Consider the following 15105-nt stretch of genomic DNA (forward strand, 5'->3'; position numbering starts at 1 on the left):
GCAGGAATGTTTTTTGTGCGGAACAAAGACCAATCTCTTCGGCCTATCATTGACTTCAGACAATTGAACAAAATAACCATAAAAAACCGATACCCTCTCCCCCTCATTCCTGAACTCATAGAAAGACTCAGGCATGCTCAGATTTTTACTAAATTAGATTTGAGAGGGGCGTACAATTTAGTGCGTATCCGAGAGGGGGATGAGTGGCTTACCGCTTTTAGAACTAGGTATGGGTTGTTTGAATATCTAGTTATGCCCTTCGGCTTAACTAACGCACCCGCAACTTTCCAGTTCTTTATTAATGACATTTTCCATGATCTCCTTGACACATGTGTTGTTGTCTACCTAGATGACATTCTAATCTATTCCACAAATCTAGAAGAACATATCAAACATGTTAGTTGGGTTTTAGCAAGACTCCAAGTCCATCGGCTCTACGCCAAATTGGAAAAATGTATTTTCCACACCAACAAAATAGAGTTCCTGGGTTACTCCATCAGCCCAAATGGGATTCAAATGCAAGATAACAAAGTGGAAGCAGTAAAATCATGGCCCACACCTTCAACACGGAAAGAACTACAAAAGTTTCTTGGCTTCAGTAACTATTACAGAAAGTTAATTCGCAATTTCTCAAAAATTGCGAAACCTCTGACTAAATTAACTAGTGCTAATTGCTCTTTCCAGTGGACTAAAGAACAGGATGATGCGTTCAGCTTCCTGAAGAATTCCTTTTCATCTGCTCCCATTCTGAAATATCCTGATCCAAACCTTCAATATACCCTAGAGGTGGATTCTTCAGATTATGCTCTTGGCGCTGTCCTCTCCCAAAGACAGTCTCCTACAGAACCACTACACCCAGTTGGGTTCTATTCAAAAATTATGACTTCAGCAGAGATCAATTATTCCATTGGGGACAAGGAACTTCTAGCCATTAAAAGAGCCTTTGAATTCTGGAGACATCTTCTTGAAGGTACCTCCCTACCTATAGTGATTTACACGGATCACCTGAATTTGGAATATCTACAAAATAACAAAACTTTATCTGGACGTCAAGTGAGATGGAGTCTCTACTTTAGTCGTTTCAATTTTCAAATCATGTACAGGCCGGGATCAAAAAATGGGAAGGCAGATGCACTCTCTCGACGAGATTCAAGACCTATACAAGAAGACTCTCCTACTAGCATTCTTCCCCCTACTCGCTTCCTTGCTATCCTATCTCAACAGGATAAGGAATACCAATCTGATCTATCTTCAGAAGACCAAACCCTACTAGATAGCCTAAGCCTCCAGAATGGTTTTTACTTTCATGGTTCTAAACTATATATTCCAGAACGTTTCAGACAGAAAATAATCAAAGATCATCATGACCCTCCACTAATTGGTCATCCAGGTATCAAACGTACACATGAGCTCATCTCCAGAAGTTACTGGTGGCCATCAATGAAAACCAGTATAAAGGAATATATACAACATTGTACAACCTGTACAGTATCAAAACCAGAAAGGAGACCTCCCTATGGCTATTTAATTCCTCTGGAAGTACCGGAATCTCCTTGGTCTCATTTGGGAATGGATTTTATAGTTGATTTACCACCTAGTTCTGGACAAACTACCATTTTAGTTGTTACAGATCATTTTACTAAAATGGCACATTTTATTCCTTATCACAAGTTACCCACTTCCATTGAAACAGCATACTTATTTCTAAACCACATTGTACGATACCACGGGTTACCCTCCATTTTAACTACTGATAGAGGAACCCAATTCACCTCACGCTTCTGGAAAGCACTCACTAAAGCACTCCAAATCGATCAACGGTTAAGCACAGCCTTCCACCCTCAGACTAACAGCCAAACTGAGAGACTCAATCAGTGGCTTGAGCAATATCTACGTTGCTATTGCTCATATCATCAAAATAAATGGACTTCTTTTCTCTCTATGGCTGAATTTGCCTATAATAATACCATTAACAGCACTACAAATTACTCTCCCTTTTTCGCCAATTATGGTTTTAATCCAAGATTCACTATCCAAACGACCTCTACACATGACTCACCATCTGTTGATGTGTTAACACAAAACATAGCTGAAAATTTCCTACACTTACGTGATAACATCAAACAAGCTCAGGCTTCTCAGAAGAAATTTTATGATTTACGTCGTAGAGCTTCTCCGAAATATTCCATAGGGGACTATGTTTGGTTATCTTCCAAAAACATTAAAATGCACTTACCAAGTAAAAAATTGGCTGGGTTGTTCCTTGGCCCATTCAGAATTCTACACATCATCAATGAAAATGCCGTCCGGCTTGACCTACCTGATTCTTTACACATCCACCCAACTTTCCATGTATCATTATTGAAACCCTACTTGGGAGATAAGCCCGATGTACCTCTTCTACCCTCTTCTCCTATTCAATTGGACACTGATGTCTATGAAGTTTATGATCTTTTGGACTCAAGACATTATAATGGAGAATTACAGTATCTGGTCCGATGGAAAGGGTTCGCCCCAGAGGATGACACTTGGGAACCTCATGCACACATTAATGCTCCGAAGCTTATTGCTCGTTTCCATAGACGCTATCCAAGTAGACCTAAATTTCAACCCGTGGTCGGCTTGCTTGAGGGGGGGGATCTGTAAGGATTCCAGTCCTGCTTTTACTTTTTGCCTCAACTCACCTTCCTCACCTGTACTTAAGGCATCACCCCGCCCCAAACAAGTGCTTAGTTGTTGAGTATTGTTTGCTGAAACTAGTGCTCTGTTTCTTATAAGCTATATACTTATCAAAAGAAGATTTACTTCTACTACTTTAACATTTGGGATTACAAATACCAGTTGCAGTTTGGTCTCATAAAGGGACTAATAACAACTAGTCTCATTCATCCTGAAGTTTGCTATTCCAAGAAGTATTAATTTATTTCAACTCCACATCTCTACAGGAATTGCTACTTAATTTCCAACAGGAGGATTCTACCTACTACCGCTACGGTATTTGTATCAAATCTAATTTACCTTGGATGCCTTAAGTAACGTCTAATTACAAATTTCATGTTTTCTCTTGAACTTATCTAAATTGACTTTGTCTCTCAGATATTACTATGTTTTGCAACGTATGTTTCATTTAATTCTATGAACTTTCTTTGATTCATTCTCATACCGGACAGTAACGGACTTTACGTGACGTCACACAGCTTCATTCATCTCAGCGTGCCATACAGCTCCTTACAACTCAGCGTGTCTCACAGCACCTATTACACTCACTGGTCTGTGTTCAGATATCCACGCTGCAAGCATTATTCTGTGTGCTGTGTCTCGCAGCAGGTCACGCCCCTGTCAGCAGCTGCAGTCTGTGTGTCTCACATCTCTCATGCTTCAGTGCTTATTACAATGAACACTATCTCTCTCATTTGGGTTTGAGCACAACCAATGTCAAAAGTTGTTATTAATACTAATACTTACTTTCAGTCTCTAAATATTTATATGGTATAACTATAATATATAACCATATAAAGACTTACTGCCCTTCCTTATAAAAATCACCCTGAGTAAAACAGTCTATGCTGATATAATAGCCTGTACTTCAGTTGTGAAACAAATATAATTTATTTAGACTCTGCAGTTGTGATTCAAATAACCAAGGAACCTGATAGACGCAGATTCAAATGATAGCTCCGTTAAGGGATTATCCCCTATTTCAACAACTGACACTGTCAAATAGATACCTGACATTTTGGAGAAATGGATAATTCAAAAAATTAGTGCGAGGGGGATTGGGGGAGGCGAAGGATTTTTTTTTAAAAAAAATTTGTGTTATGTGTGTGTTTTTTGTGTATGTGGTATGTGTGCGAATATTTTGGTATGTGTGTGGTTATTTATGTAATGACGTGCTGGTCATAAGAGCTTTACTGTTATACATACTAGAGGAATTGAACATTTTTAATTTAATGGTAGATGCATGCCTATAAAATTTCTAGTTTAGAACCAGCAATAGTATTAAAAGGTTACGTATGAATAAAATACGAAAAAACTCTCCAAACTTTATTGGTATATTTTAATTTTTTCTTAATGATCAGTTAAGGATATAGGCACAGCTTTTTCTTTCTCTTTTAGCTATGCCATTAGTGTATATCGGTAAAACATTAATGTTGTGTAATTTATATGTATTAATAGTAACCTTCATTGTTATAGAATATTATGCCCTGCGTGGCGTATAACTATGTAAATTGCCGATCTCATATGTTGTTGGAGACTAATAAAAATTATTTATAAAAAAAAAACAAAAACAAAGATTATTGTTCCTAAAACTGTTCTCAAGAGTCTCTAACACATCCCATTGTATTTTCAATCAATTTCCTTTATAAAAGGCCTGTTCCGTCTCGTTCCGGCTTTTACACCGTTCCGCAGAACGCTGATAATCCCGAACAAAACTCTCAAGTGCTAGTCTACAACTCAGATATGCAACAAGTACTGCTGATTGGACTAGCAGTGCTCCTCAGGGCCTCCATTACATATAGATCGTCGCCCGCAAATGCCGGCAACGCTGGTTTTTGCGCTTTTTTGGTATCACATATACGGCGTAGCATACAAGTTACGCCCGTATATTTCACCCGTCGCTAACATGGGACCGCGTCGTAAATCGCTATCCAATAGCCAGCGCAAGGTCTTACGTGGAGAAAATGGAGAAATCTTACTCCATTTTTACCTCGCCATAAAAGGCATCCATAGCAGGCCTTGCGCTGAGTATGGGAGCACCGTAACTCTCGAAAATGCCTGGAAAAATAAACTAACACCTAACGCATGCGCAATGTCTATCTACCTGTCAACCGCAATCCCCCACCGCAATAACTAATAAAGTCTATTAACCCCTAAACCACCATAGCCCACACCGCAATAAACTTATTCTAGTATTAACCCCTAAACCGCCATAGCCCACACCGCAATAAACCTATTCTAGTATTAACCCCTAAACCGCCATAGCCCACATAGCCTATTAAATCTATTAACCACTAATCTGCCGCCGCCAACATCGCTGACACTATAATAAAGTTATTAACCCCTAAACCTAAGTCTAACCCTAACACCCCCCTAACTTAAATATTATTTAAATAAATCTAAATAATATTACTATTATTAACTAAATTATTCCTATTTAAAACAAAATGGTAGGACCTCTTCTGCCCGGATCGGATGAAGACTTCTGCCCGGCTGGGTGAAGACGGCTCAAGGTAGGGTGGCCTTCAAGGGGTTAGTGTTAGGTTTTTTAAGGGGGGATTGGGTGGGTTTTATAGTAAGGTTGGGTGTGTGGGTGGTGGGTTTTAATGTTGGGGGGGTTGTATTTCTTTTTTTACAGGTAAAAGAGCTGATTACTTTGGGGCAATGCCCCGCAAAAAGCCCTTTTAAGGGCTATTTGTAATTTAGTATAGGGTAGGGAATTTTATTATTTTTGGGGGCTTTTTTATTTTATTAGGGGGCTTAGATTAAGTGTAATTAATTTAAACTTCTTGTATTTTTTTTTTCTTTCTGTAATTTAGTGTTTGTTTTTGTACTATAGTTTATTTTATTTTATTGTATTTCATTTAGGTAATTGTAGTTAATTAATTTAATTAATTTAATGATAGTGTAGTGTTAGGTGTAATTGTAACTTAGGTTAGGATTTTTTTTACAGGTAAATTTGTAGTTATTTTAACTAGGTAGCTATTAAATAGTTATTAACTATTTAATAGCTATAGTACCTAGTTAAAATAAATACAAAGTTGCCTGTAAAAAATAAATAAATCCTAAAATAGCTACAATGTAATTATTAATTATATTGTAGCTATCTTAGGGTTTATTTTATAGGTAAGTATTTAGTTTTAAATAGGAATAATTTAGTTAATAATAGTAATATTATTTAGATTTATTTAAATAATATTTAAGTTAGGGGGGTGTTAGGGTTAGACTTAGGTTTAGGAGTTAATAACTTCATTATAGTGGTGGCGACGTTGGCGGCGGCAGATTAGGGGTTAATAGATTTAATAGGCTATGTGGGCTATGGCGGTTTAGGGGTTAATACTAGAATAGGTTTATTGCGGTGTGGGCTATGGCCGTTTAGGGGTTAATACTAGAATAGGTTAATTGCGGTGTGGGCTATGGCGGTTTAGGGGTTAATAATTTAGTTACTACTTGCGGTGTGGGCTATGGCAGTTTAGGGGTTAATAATTTAGTTATTACTTGCGGTGTGGGCTATGGCAGTTTAGGGGTTAATAATTAGGCTTATTGCGTTGTGGGGGGTTGTCGTTCTAGGGGTTAATACATTTATTATTAGTAGTGAGAGGGGGGGATTGCGGATATAGGGGTTTTACGTGTCGGGCTTATTTTTGGGAGGCGTGTTAGACTGTTACGGGAGATTTGATATTTCCTTTACTTTTCTTAGGCGCCGGCAGTTTCTAAAGTGCCGTAAGTCACTATAGCAACTCCTGAAATTTGTATTTACGCTTATTTCTGGACATCGCTAGTTCATCAGACTTACGACACTTTATCAACTGCCCACAGGGTATATGTAATACCCTGATGTGCGAGGTGAGATTACGGGCGGCGCAGGTTCCCACGCTTGCGCCGAAACCTGCGCCGTATATGTGATCGCACCCCAGTTCTTTAACAGCACTACTACTGTGTGTTTAATCCTGTATTGTAGGGTCAATAGTCTTAAAATGACATGCTCTGATGAACCAGAGCATGTGATTTTCTCTAAAATAAATGTTCTGGGTTAATATGAGTGTGTTAAGCCTTTGAAGTTTAGATTAAAGTGTTAATCACTGTTTCTATGTTCTAAGAAAATGTAAAAATCATCCACACATTCCTATGATAAGGAAAACATAATCTGTAAAATACTTTTTATATATAATCATTGCCCTAATATTTCACTGTATTGCAACATATGAAAGGGCAGCTTGCATTCCAGTGTATTTGAAGTTGAAGGATCTGCTTGAAGTTGTACTTCGAGTAATACGTCACCAAACCCCTCCCACAGAGGAGGAAAGGCTCTTGTTCTTAGTACAGCTTTGCTTTCTGACATTTCCCATTCTTCTCTGCGCTGCGGAAGAGGTTTCTTTCTGGTAGTAGGCAACATGGCGGACGTTCAGAGTTTAACACCGGCTGACGGCGAAAGCAAGCTGAGCAAAAAGTGAGCTTGGGGTTTGCTCAAGATTGAAGGGGTAGAGGGTTAATATATTTGGCTGTCAAAGTTAGCGTGCAGTTTGTGATATATTTTGATTGAAACGTGTTCTGTTGCGGCTTTACCATTTGTGAAGGGAATAGGGAATCTTGGGAAGGGTAGTTCGAAAAAACATGCCGATGTATTGTGAGAGCTCGCGTGGGACTACAAGTCCCAGCACCATTTCACCGGCTGATGTAACTGTAGAGAAAGCTTGTGTTATAAGTCAGCGTGACTGTCACAGTTCTTTTATTTTCTATAACCCATTTAACAAAACTGAAGAGCTGTGATTACTGAAACACACCAGTAACTTAGCTAGATGTAACTGGTAGTGTAGTTTGTACCCTCACTTTCTCCATCTGAAGTTTTTTTTTTTAATAGTATAAGCAGAGCTGCAAAGTAGTCAATGACTTCATTACGAAGTTGATAAACTGTTCAGGGGTATTCTGGAGAAAAAAATAAATATAAATAAATATATATATATGTGTGTGTGTGTGGAAATAAACTAATATCGCATCAATACATAAAAGGCAGCTTGAAATGGCATATTTTAATTCTGAGAATTTACGTGTTCTTATTGGTAGTTAAAATATCGTTGAAGTAGTGTTTCCATTGTCAAGCCACATTTTTATGTCTACTACTCTGAACCTCTGAACTGTTTTCTACCTAAAGGGCAAAAGTGCTCAAGCTCGCCTTCATTATTTAAAAAAATAAATAAATTGTGTAATATGATCTCAACCTTATATGTAGTGCAGATAATGGGAACAAGGTGACCTCAGATTTTTATATATATATATATACTTTTTTTTTCGTTTTAAAACTGTCAAGTCTGTGCACAGATGGTCTATTGGGTAAGAAAAAAAAAATGCTTGTTTTTCAGCAAAAGGACATTAAATGCCATTTTACTAGTACTTGCAATCTTTATTGTGGGTATGGAATTGGCAAAATGGATAATTAAAATAATAACTTGCTATATATTTGCCTTTTAATAACGGCTAAAGTTATAGCGCAGAACAAGTATATTACAAACATTCTGATACCCTGTTTATCTAATTGTGTAATATCAGGCTTTATTAATTACAATTCTGGGTGGGGAATTGTTGGCAAAGACTGTATAACTGTTCCAGTCAATCGAAACTGAAAGAACAAAAAAAGATCCATTAAAGTGAAAGTCAATCCTAGCCTTTTACATACGCTAGGATTGACTATTGAAACAGAGGACTTTCATTCATGAAGTTTAAGATACTTCATGTAGAAAGTGCCTTTATTCATTTCAACTTTCCGTCCTTCGCTGCTACAGCAGCCCACGGCTAAAGAAATATTTTGCTAAGAGGTGACGTTTTCACCTCTTAGCCAATAGCCGTGCGGTAAATCCGGCTCCCATGGGCGCCAAGCCGGATTTACCGCACGGCTACTGGCTAAGAGGTGAAAACATCACCTCTTAGCAAAATTATTTTTTAGCCGTGGGCTTACCGTAGGAGCTAAGAACGGTGATCGATTGAAACAAAGGAGCTTTCTGTATGAAGTATCTTTATACTTCATAAATGAAAGTCCTCTTTATTTGTTTCAATAGTCAATCCTAGCGTTTGTAAAACGCTAGGATTTACTTTCACTTTAAGCTACTCCTTCCGGTTAAAATAGTCACACATTTCTATGGAAACAGAGCTTAAAGGGACATGAAACCCCCAACGTTTTCTTTCATGCTTTGGAGAGAACATTCAATTTTAAAGAAGTTTCCAATTAACTTCTATCAAATTTGCTTCACAATCTCTTGTTATCCTTTGTTGCAGGAGCAGCATTGCACAACTCACAGCTAGCTAAACACATCTAGTTAGCTAATTACAAAAGACAAATATTTTCAGGTACCGATCAGCAGTTAGCTCTCACTAGTGTAGGATATGTGGGTATTCTTTTTTATCAAGGGATCCCAAGAGAACAAGGCACATTTGAAAATAGAAGTGAATTAGTGTCTCAAAATGACATTCTCTATCTGAATCGTGCACATTTTTTAATTTTGACTTTCCTATCCCTTTAAAATATTTAACCATAACAAAGCACTTCAGCTAAAAAAAAAGCACCTGTAGTCACTTCCCCATATCTCCCGCTGGCCATTTAAATACTAGTATAAAAACTTCTTCTTTTGTGGGTGAATCGGTTCTCTTCTAATCATAATAATTTAGAATATGGATAGTATGGGGTAAATTTACTATATGTCGGGCGGACATGATTCGCTATATAGATTATTATTTTGATTTTAAAACTATATGTGAAGATTGTGTCTGTGCAGATGGTCTGTGGGGTAGAAGTTCAATGGGTGAATAAAAAAAAAAATACCACCATGATGGATAGTGATATGTCCTGTTTGCATTATAAAAAGTTGCTTATTTTCCAGTACAGGGATATTTAACCTTTTGATGCTGTTATGCTGTTCTATTCCATCATAATTACACTGGGCTTTAAAGCCGTTATGATGGAATAGAACGTCATAGCTAACGGCTGTCCTGAAGCCTTCTGTGCTTCCAGGATTTGATTGCGGTCTGGAGGGTGTTCCTAGGGTTGTAGGGACGCCCCCCCAGACACAATCCAATAATTTAAATCTCGCAATCATGTGGTTTCAATTTGTCTACATCGGAACAGTTCCGATGTAGGCACTTTAGTCCTGTCATGAAAGGGTTAATGCCCTTTTTACTAATGCTTGCACCCTTTATTGTGGGTATGGAGGTGGCAACACTAACTACCTTTTTTTTATATTTCTTTAATTTTATCTTGTTTAGCATGATTCTAAATAAATCCTTAAGGAATTGATAATTTACAAAAAAACAGCAATTTTTTTTTTTGTTACTGTCCCTTTTTAATAACCGCTAAAATTAAAGAGCATAACAAGAATGTATTATATTCCAACTATTCTGATACCCTGTTTGTATTGTTAGGCTTTGTTAATTATTATTCTGGGTGGGGAATTATTGGCAAAGACTGTATAACTGTTCCAGTAAATCGAAACTGAACAAAAAAAAAATCCATTAGCTAGGTTCCCCCTTCAGGTTGAAATAGTCACACAGACACATTTCTATGGAAACAGAACTTAAAATATGTAATAATAACAAAGCACTTCAACCAAATAAACTGTAGTCACTTCCCCATATCTCCTGCTGTCCATTTAACCTCTTCCTGCTGTTAGGACGCTCCATGCCATCCTAACTGCAGTGGGCTTTAGTGCTGCTAGGATGGCATGGAACGTCCTAGCGGTTTGGCAGTACTGAAGCCATAATGACTTCCTAACGGACCGTGAGCTGTAGGGCGTACCTAGCGTCATAGACACTCCCACCTGACCCCATCATTGAATTCACGCGCTCGCATAAACGATCTCTTGATTTAAATTTTCACTTATCAGTTTACATTGTAACAAGTACTGTCAGGAAGGGGTTAAACTTCCTTTGTGGATGTATTATTTCTCTTCCAAACACAATAATTTAGAATGTCTCATTTGTTATCAAGTATTAATATTTCCTAACATGCCCTTCTGTGAAAGTTCAAAAACTGCCATGTTCAGTTTAACAGGGTGACAGTTCAACCTCAGTTAGCCAACCAAAGAAAAAACTTACCAATTATGATTGTTTAAATGGACATCAAACTCTAAATGTAATGCCCTGTAAAATGTTAATTATGTGTAGTAGAACAATTTGTTAAATGGGTTCATTATTTTGTTAGTTTTTTTTTTTTGTAAATGTAATAACTCTGGAAACTGGATTTAGCAGAATTTTGATCTGTGATCTTACAGTACAAAAGCCATTTTATATTGCACGCTAACTGGCCACATAGCAAGAAAATAAGATTGCCAAAAATACTATTAAGATGCTGCAAAAAAATAAAAATAATATATATATATATATATATATATATATATATATATATATATATATTCAGGACTATTGTAAATGCTTTTAAACGTTTATACTGTACTAATATCTTTTAAAATTGAGAGCTTATATGCTGATGAGAAAAATATATAATAATGAGATCAGTATTCCACAGCAGCCTTGGGTGCAGCAAAACCTATCAAAATATCTGTGAAACAAAGTGCACTCCAAAAGACTTGATAAATAATCCCTTTTAATTAGTGAATGTTTTTGGGTAAAGCTGCCCGTCCTCAGACCAACAGTGGGAAAATATATATATATATATATATATATATATATATATATATATATATATATATATATATATATATATATAATTTGCTCACGGGAACATGTCCGTCCAGCTTCATAGCTGCTTTAATACTGCACAAGCAATCGATTTGGATTGGGAAGATTTAACTCTGCCACACATTAGGTGTCAGAGAGGCTTATTCGTTTCAGTTTTAAGACTACAGCTATTTAAACTCGTAAGGACCAGCACCGTACCCTGTATGACGATGCTGTCCTGGGCCTCTCTGCCAGGATCTTGCTAACAGTAGCGAGATTGTGCCATTTCTCTATGCCCCACAAGTGGGGCAGTGCAGAAGTAGAGTTGCAGAGTTACCGATGCAGAGAGACACACTCTGTGTCCCTCTCTGTAGCGTTGGTGCCGATCGTTGGTGGTATGGGAGGTTTAGGAGGGAGGCGGTTGGGTGGCCCATCGCTGGAGGGAGGGGCGGGAACTTGTGGGACTGATACGCTACAGAAAAAAATAAATGCAGAGAGCGGGAAGTAGGGGGAACAGAAGGTTGGGGGGGGGCGGGTCCTAGAATCAAGAAAGGGTAAAAGAGGGTAGGGGAAAGGTCGTGGAGGGAAGGTGGGGTAAATGAGGTACATTACAGTGTGTGTGTGTGTATATATGTGTGTGTGTGTATATATATATATATATATATATATATATATATATATATATATATATATATATATATATATATATATATATATATATATATATATATAGTAGAAAAGCGGTGAATGTCTGTGCTCAGGGTTTTGTGCTGAATAATAAAAGTGGTATCTAGCTGTAAATGGACCACGGTTCGTATTACTCTTATGTAGGTATATACAGTTAGTTATGCAATATCTATGATATATCTGTAATAATGCAAAGTAATAGATACAGTCCCAATTCAAAAGCTTTTTTCAGATACAATCTTAGTCCAACACCAAGTCTATTGTAAATCAATGGGTTGCATACAATCCAGTCAATATGAGGACTACTGTTGTATCGGTTCCCCAGTGCCTGCGTAATCTCTGCAGCTTCTTCTGATAAAGAGAGAGTCCTCTTGAGCAAGTGGATCCTCCCAGTAGATTTCTGAAACAATAGAGCGTAGAGAAGCGCACAAGATAGGCACCCCTAGTGAAGCCTGTTTTGACTAGTGTATTAGAGCAAAACAAAGAAAATAGAACCACTCACGTGATTTAACCTCAGTCAGTATGAGGTATAGAAAAGACACCGGTATAGGTTGGTACAATCGATCTCTCCTTCTGTTTTCCTTTTTTCCAGTTGTCCCCTGTATTCCCTCCAGTACTGTAGTTTCTTTAAAAGTGTAAACCAGGTACACTCACAGTGTGGGGATAATAGGGTTATATAACAAGAAATATATGCCTTAAACCGCACAGTTAAGTTTAGGATTAACAAATTTATTTGTACAAGTGAATAACCACAAACACATATATTGTTTAAAAAGCCACTACAATGGCTGTGAAGTGAATGCAGCACGAACGGATGGGATCAGTATCAATGTTTGTATACCTCAGAATCCCTCCGTTATTGAGCTGCTTATCTGTAGCAAAAAGACTAGGCCCACTCTACACCAGGTAACACTTAGGTAACGATCACACAGTTCTGTGTGATACCATGTACCCAGTGTTCCTGTCTCACAAGAGCGTCGGGCCGTACGTGTGGCGGGGGGCGGAGCCTTACGCGTTTCGAAACACTATTGGTTTCTTCGTCAGAGGTAGGGGCCGCCCCCCTCCTATCTGGCTTTTTATTGCGTAAGAATGGCTCCAAGTAAGAGTAATTGATCCTAGCGCCGCCATCTTTGTTTATGGCAAAAACCCATTTCTCACCATCCAGGGTGGATAGAGAACATACCATACCATACCAATTTCAGCGACTCAGAAGAAATTGTACAGAACTAGAGAACTTTGAGAAAGAGGCAGAACAGTTACAACAAAAATTTAAGGAAAAAAAGTATCCAGACACAGTTGTACAAAGTGCATATAAAAAAGCCAAGCGATTAGACAGACACGCTTTGGTACATAATACAAATGCCCAAAAAAATAAAGGAAAAAATAAAAACAAAAGTAAAATTAAATTTGTAACAACATTCAATGATGGATATTGGCAAATAAAAAACATTTTAAAAAAGCACTGGGGGATTTTGCAGAAAGACCCACTCTTAAAAGAGGCTATCGGGAACACACCTGATGTCATTTACAAAAAGAATTTAAGTCTTAAGTCAACAATAGCCCCCAGTGTGATAAGAAAGAAAAAGGAAACTTTCCAAAGAAACAAAATAACTACATCAGTTATAAAGGGATTCCATAAATGTTTTAGAAAGAACTGTGTCTGCTGTGAACACACACATTCATCGAAGGAATACAATAAATTTGCAATTAAAACTAGTGAAGTGGAACAGTTTAAAATAAAAAAACTACTCAACTGTAAGTCTGACTATGTAGTGTACATGTTGGAGTGTACATGCAGTACTCCACTTAGGTATATAGGGCGTACAAAGAGAAATCTCAAAACCAGATGTTTGGAACATATTAAAAATATTGAAGCTGGTAGTCTTAATACTCCTCTGATCCAACATTTTAATCAAGTTCATAATAGAAATAAAAATGACTTCTTTATAAAAGCAATAGAACAGGTAGACACGGGGATTAGAGGAGGCAGCAGACTTTTAGAACTAAGGAAGAGAGAAACATTCTGGGTTTTCACGTTAAACACACTGGAACCAAATGGGTTAAATAAAGACATAGATCTAGCTGCCTTCCTTTAAAGAAAAAAGAAAAAATCTTTGCCCCATATTTATCTCCATGTGGAATTCTGAACCTAATAGCTAAACATCTATAAGCACATAGATAAAGAATGTCAATACCCAATTACTTCCAACCTCATAAAAGATTGTCCCTGAATAGTTAATATGTGACTTAACACACTAATTATGTGGTGCTGCTATATTTATAATCATTTTTTAACCCTATTTTTATCGTTTTTTCGTTATCTTTTATTGTAACAGGTTTTTAACGATATTGTGTATAAACTGGGAGTTCTTTAAATAAGTACAGGTTTAAGGTTTATAGAGAACCAAGTATAGATATATATATAGAAAAATAGGACTTGGTAGTAATTAGCTATATATTTATCTATATACCACTCTTTTTTTATACACATATATTTTGCATTGTTTAATATGAGTTTAAAATTATAATTCAATAGAAGAATGTAGAGAGATACGCCTTATATATATATATATATATATATATATATATATATATATATATATACTTTTTTTTAACCTTTTCGATATATAGGAAGTGCACTGTGGAAATATTGTAATTAATGTAAAGATACATTGCACTTTGTTTTAAATATATGAAGATCTTGTAAAGAATTAACATATGAGACCATCCATGTAAACTCACTATTAGCAAATGGGTTTTTGCCATAAACAAAGATGGCGGCGCTAGGATCAATTACTCTTACTTGGAGCCATTCTTACGCAATAAAAAGCCAGATAGGAGGGGGGCGGCCCCTACCTCTGACGAAGAAACCAATAGTGTTTCGAAACGCGTAAGGCTCTGCCCCCCGCCACACATACGGCCCGACGCTCTTGTGAGACAGGAACACTGGGTACATGGTATCACACAGAGCTTTTATACTGCATTTTTAGATCAGTATAAAGAATAAAGGGAGGGGTTCAGTGTTTTAAAGTCAGC

At 37.1% G+C, this 15105-nt stretch overlaps 1 protein-coding gene across 2 annotated transcripts in view; it reads left to right on the plus strand.

Moving 5' to 3' along the window:
• Positions 1–7012: 7012 nt before the first annotated feature.
• Positions 7013–15105, plus strand: part of KARS1 (lysyl-tRNA synthetase 1) — a gene marked incomplete at its 3' end in the record, with an annotated part of 44315 nt that continues 36222 nt past the window's right edge. Inside the window, 1 exon segment of one of the 2 annotated variants that reach the window (XM_053692527.1) lies at positions 7013–7168. In XM_053692527.1, the coding sequence (XP_053548502.1) occupies positions 7113–7168 (56 nt within the window). 2 annotated transcript variants of the gene reach the window in all.

The sequence above is a fragment of the Bombina bombina genome, chromosome 1 (assembly GCF_027579735.1).
Source record: "Bombina bombina isolate aBomBom1 chromosome 1, aBomBom1.pri, whole genome shotgun sequence".
Taxonomy (NCBI): Eukaryota; Metazoa; Chordata; class Amphibia; order Anura; family Bombinatoridae; genus Bombina; species Bombina bombina.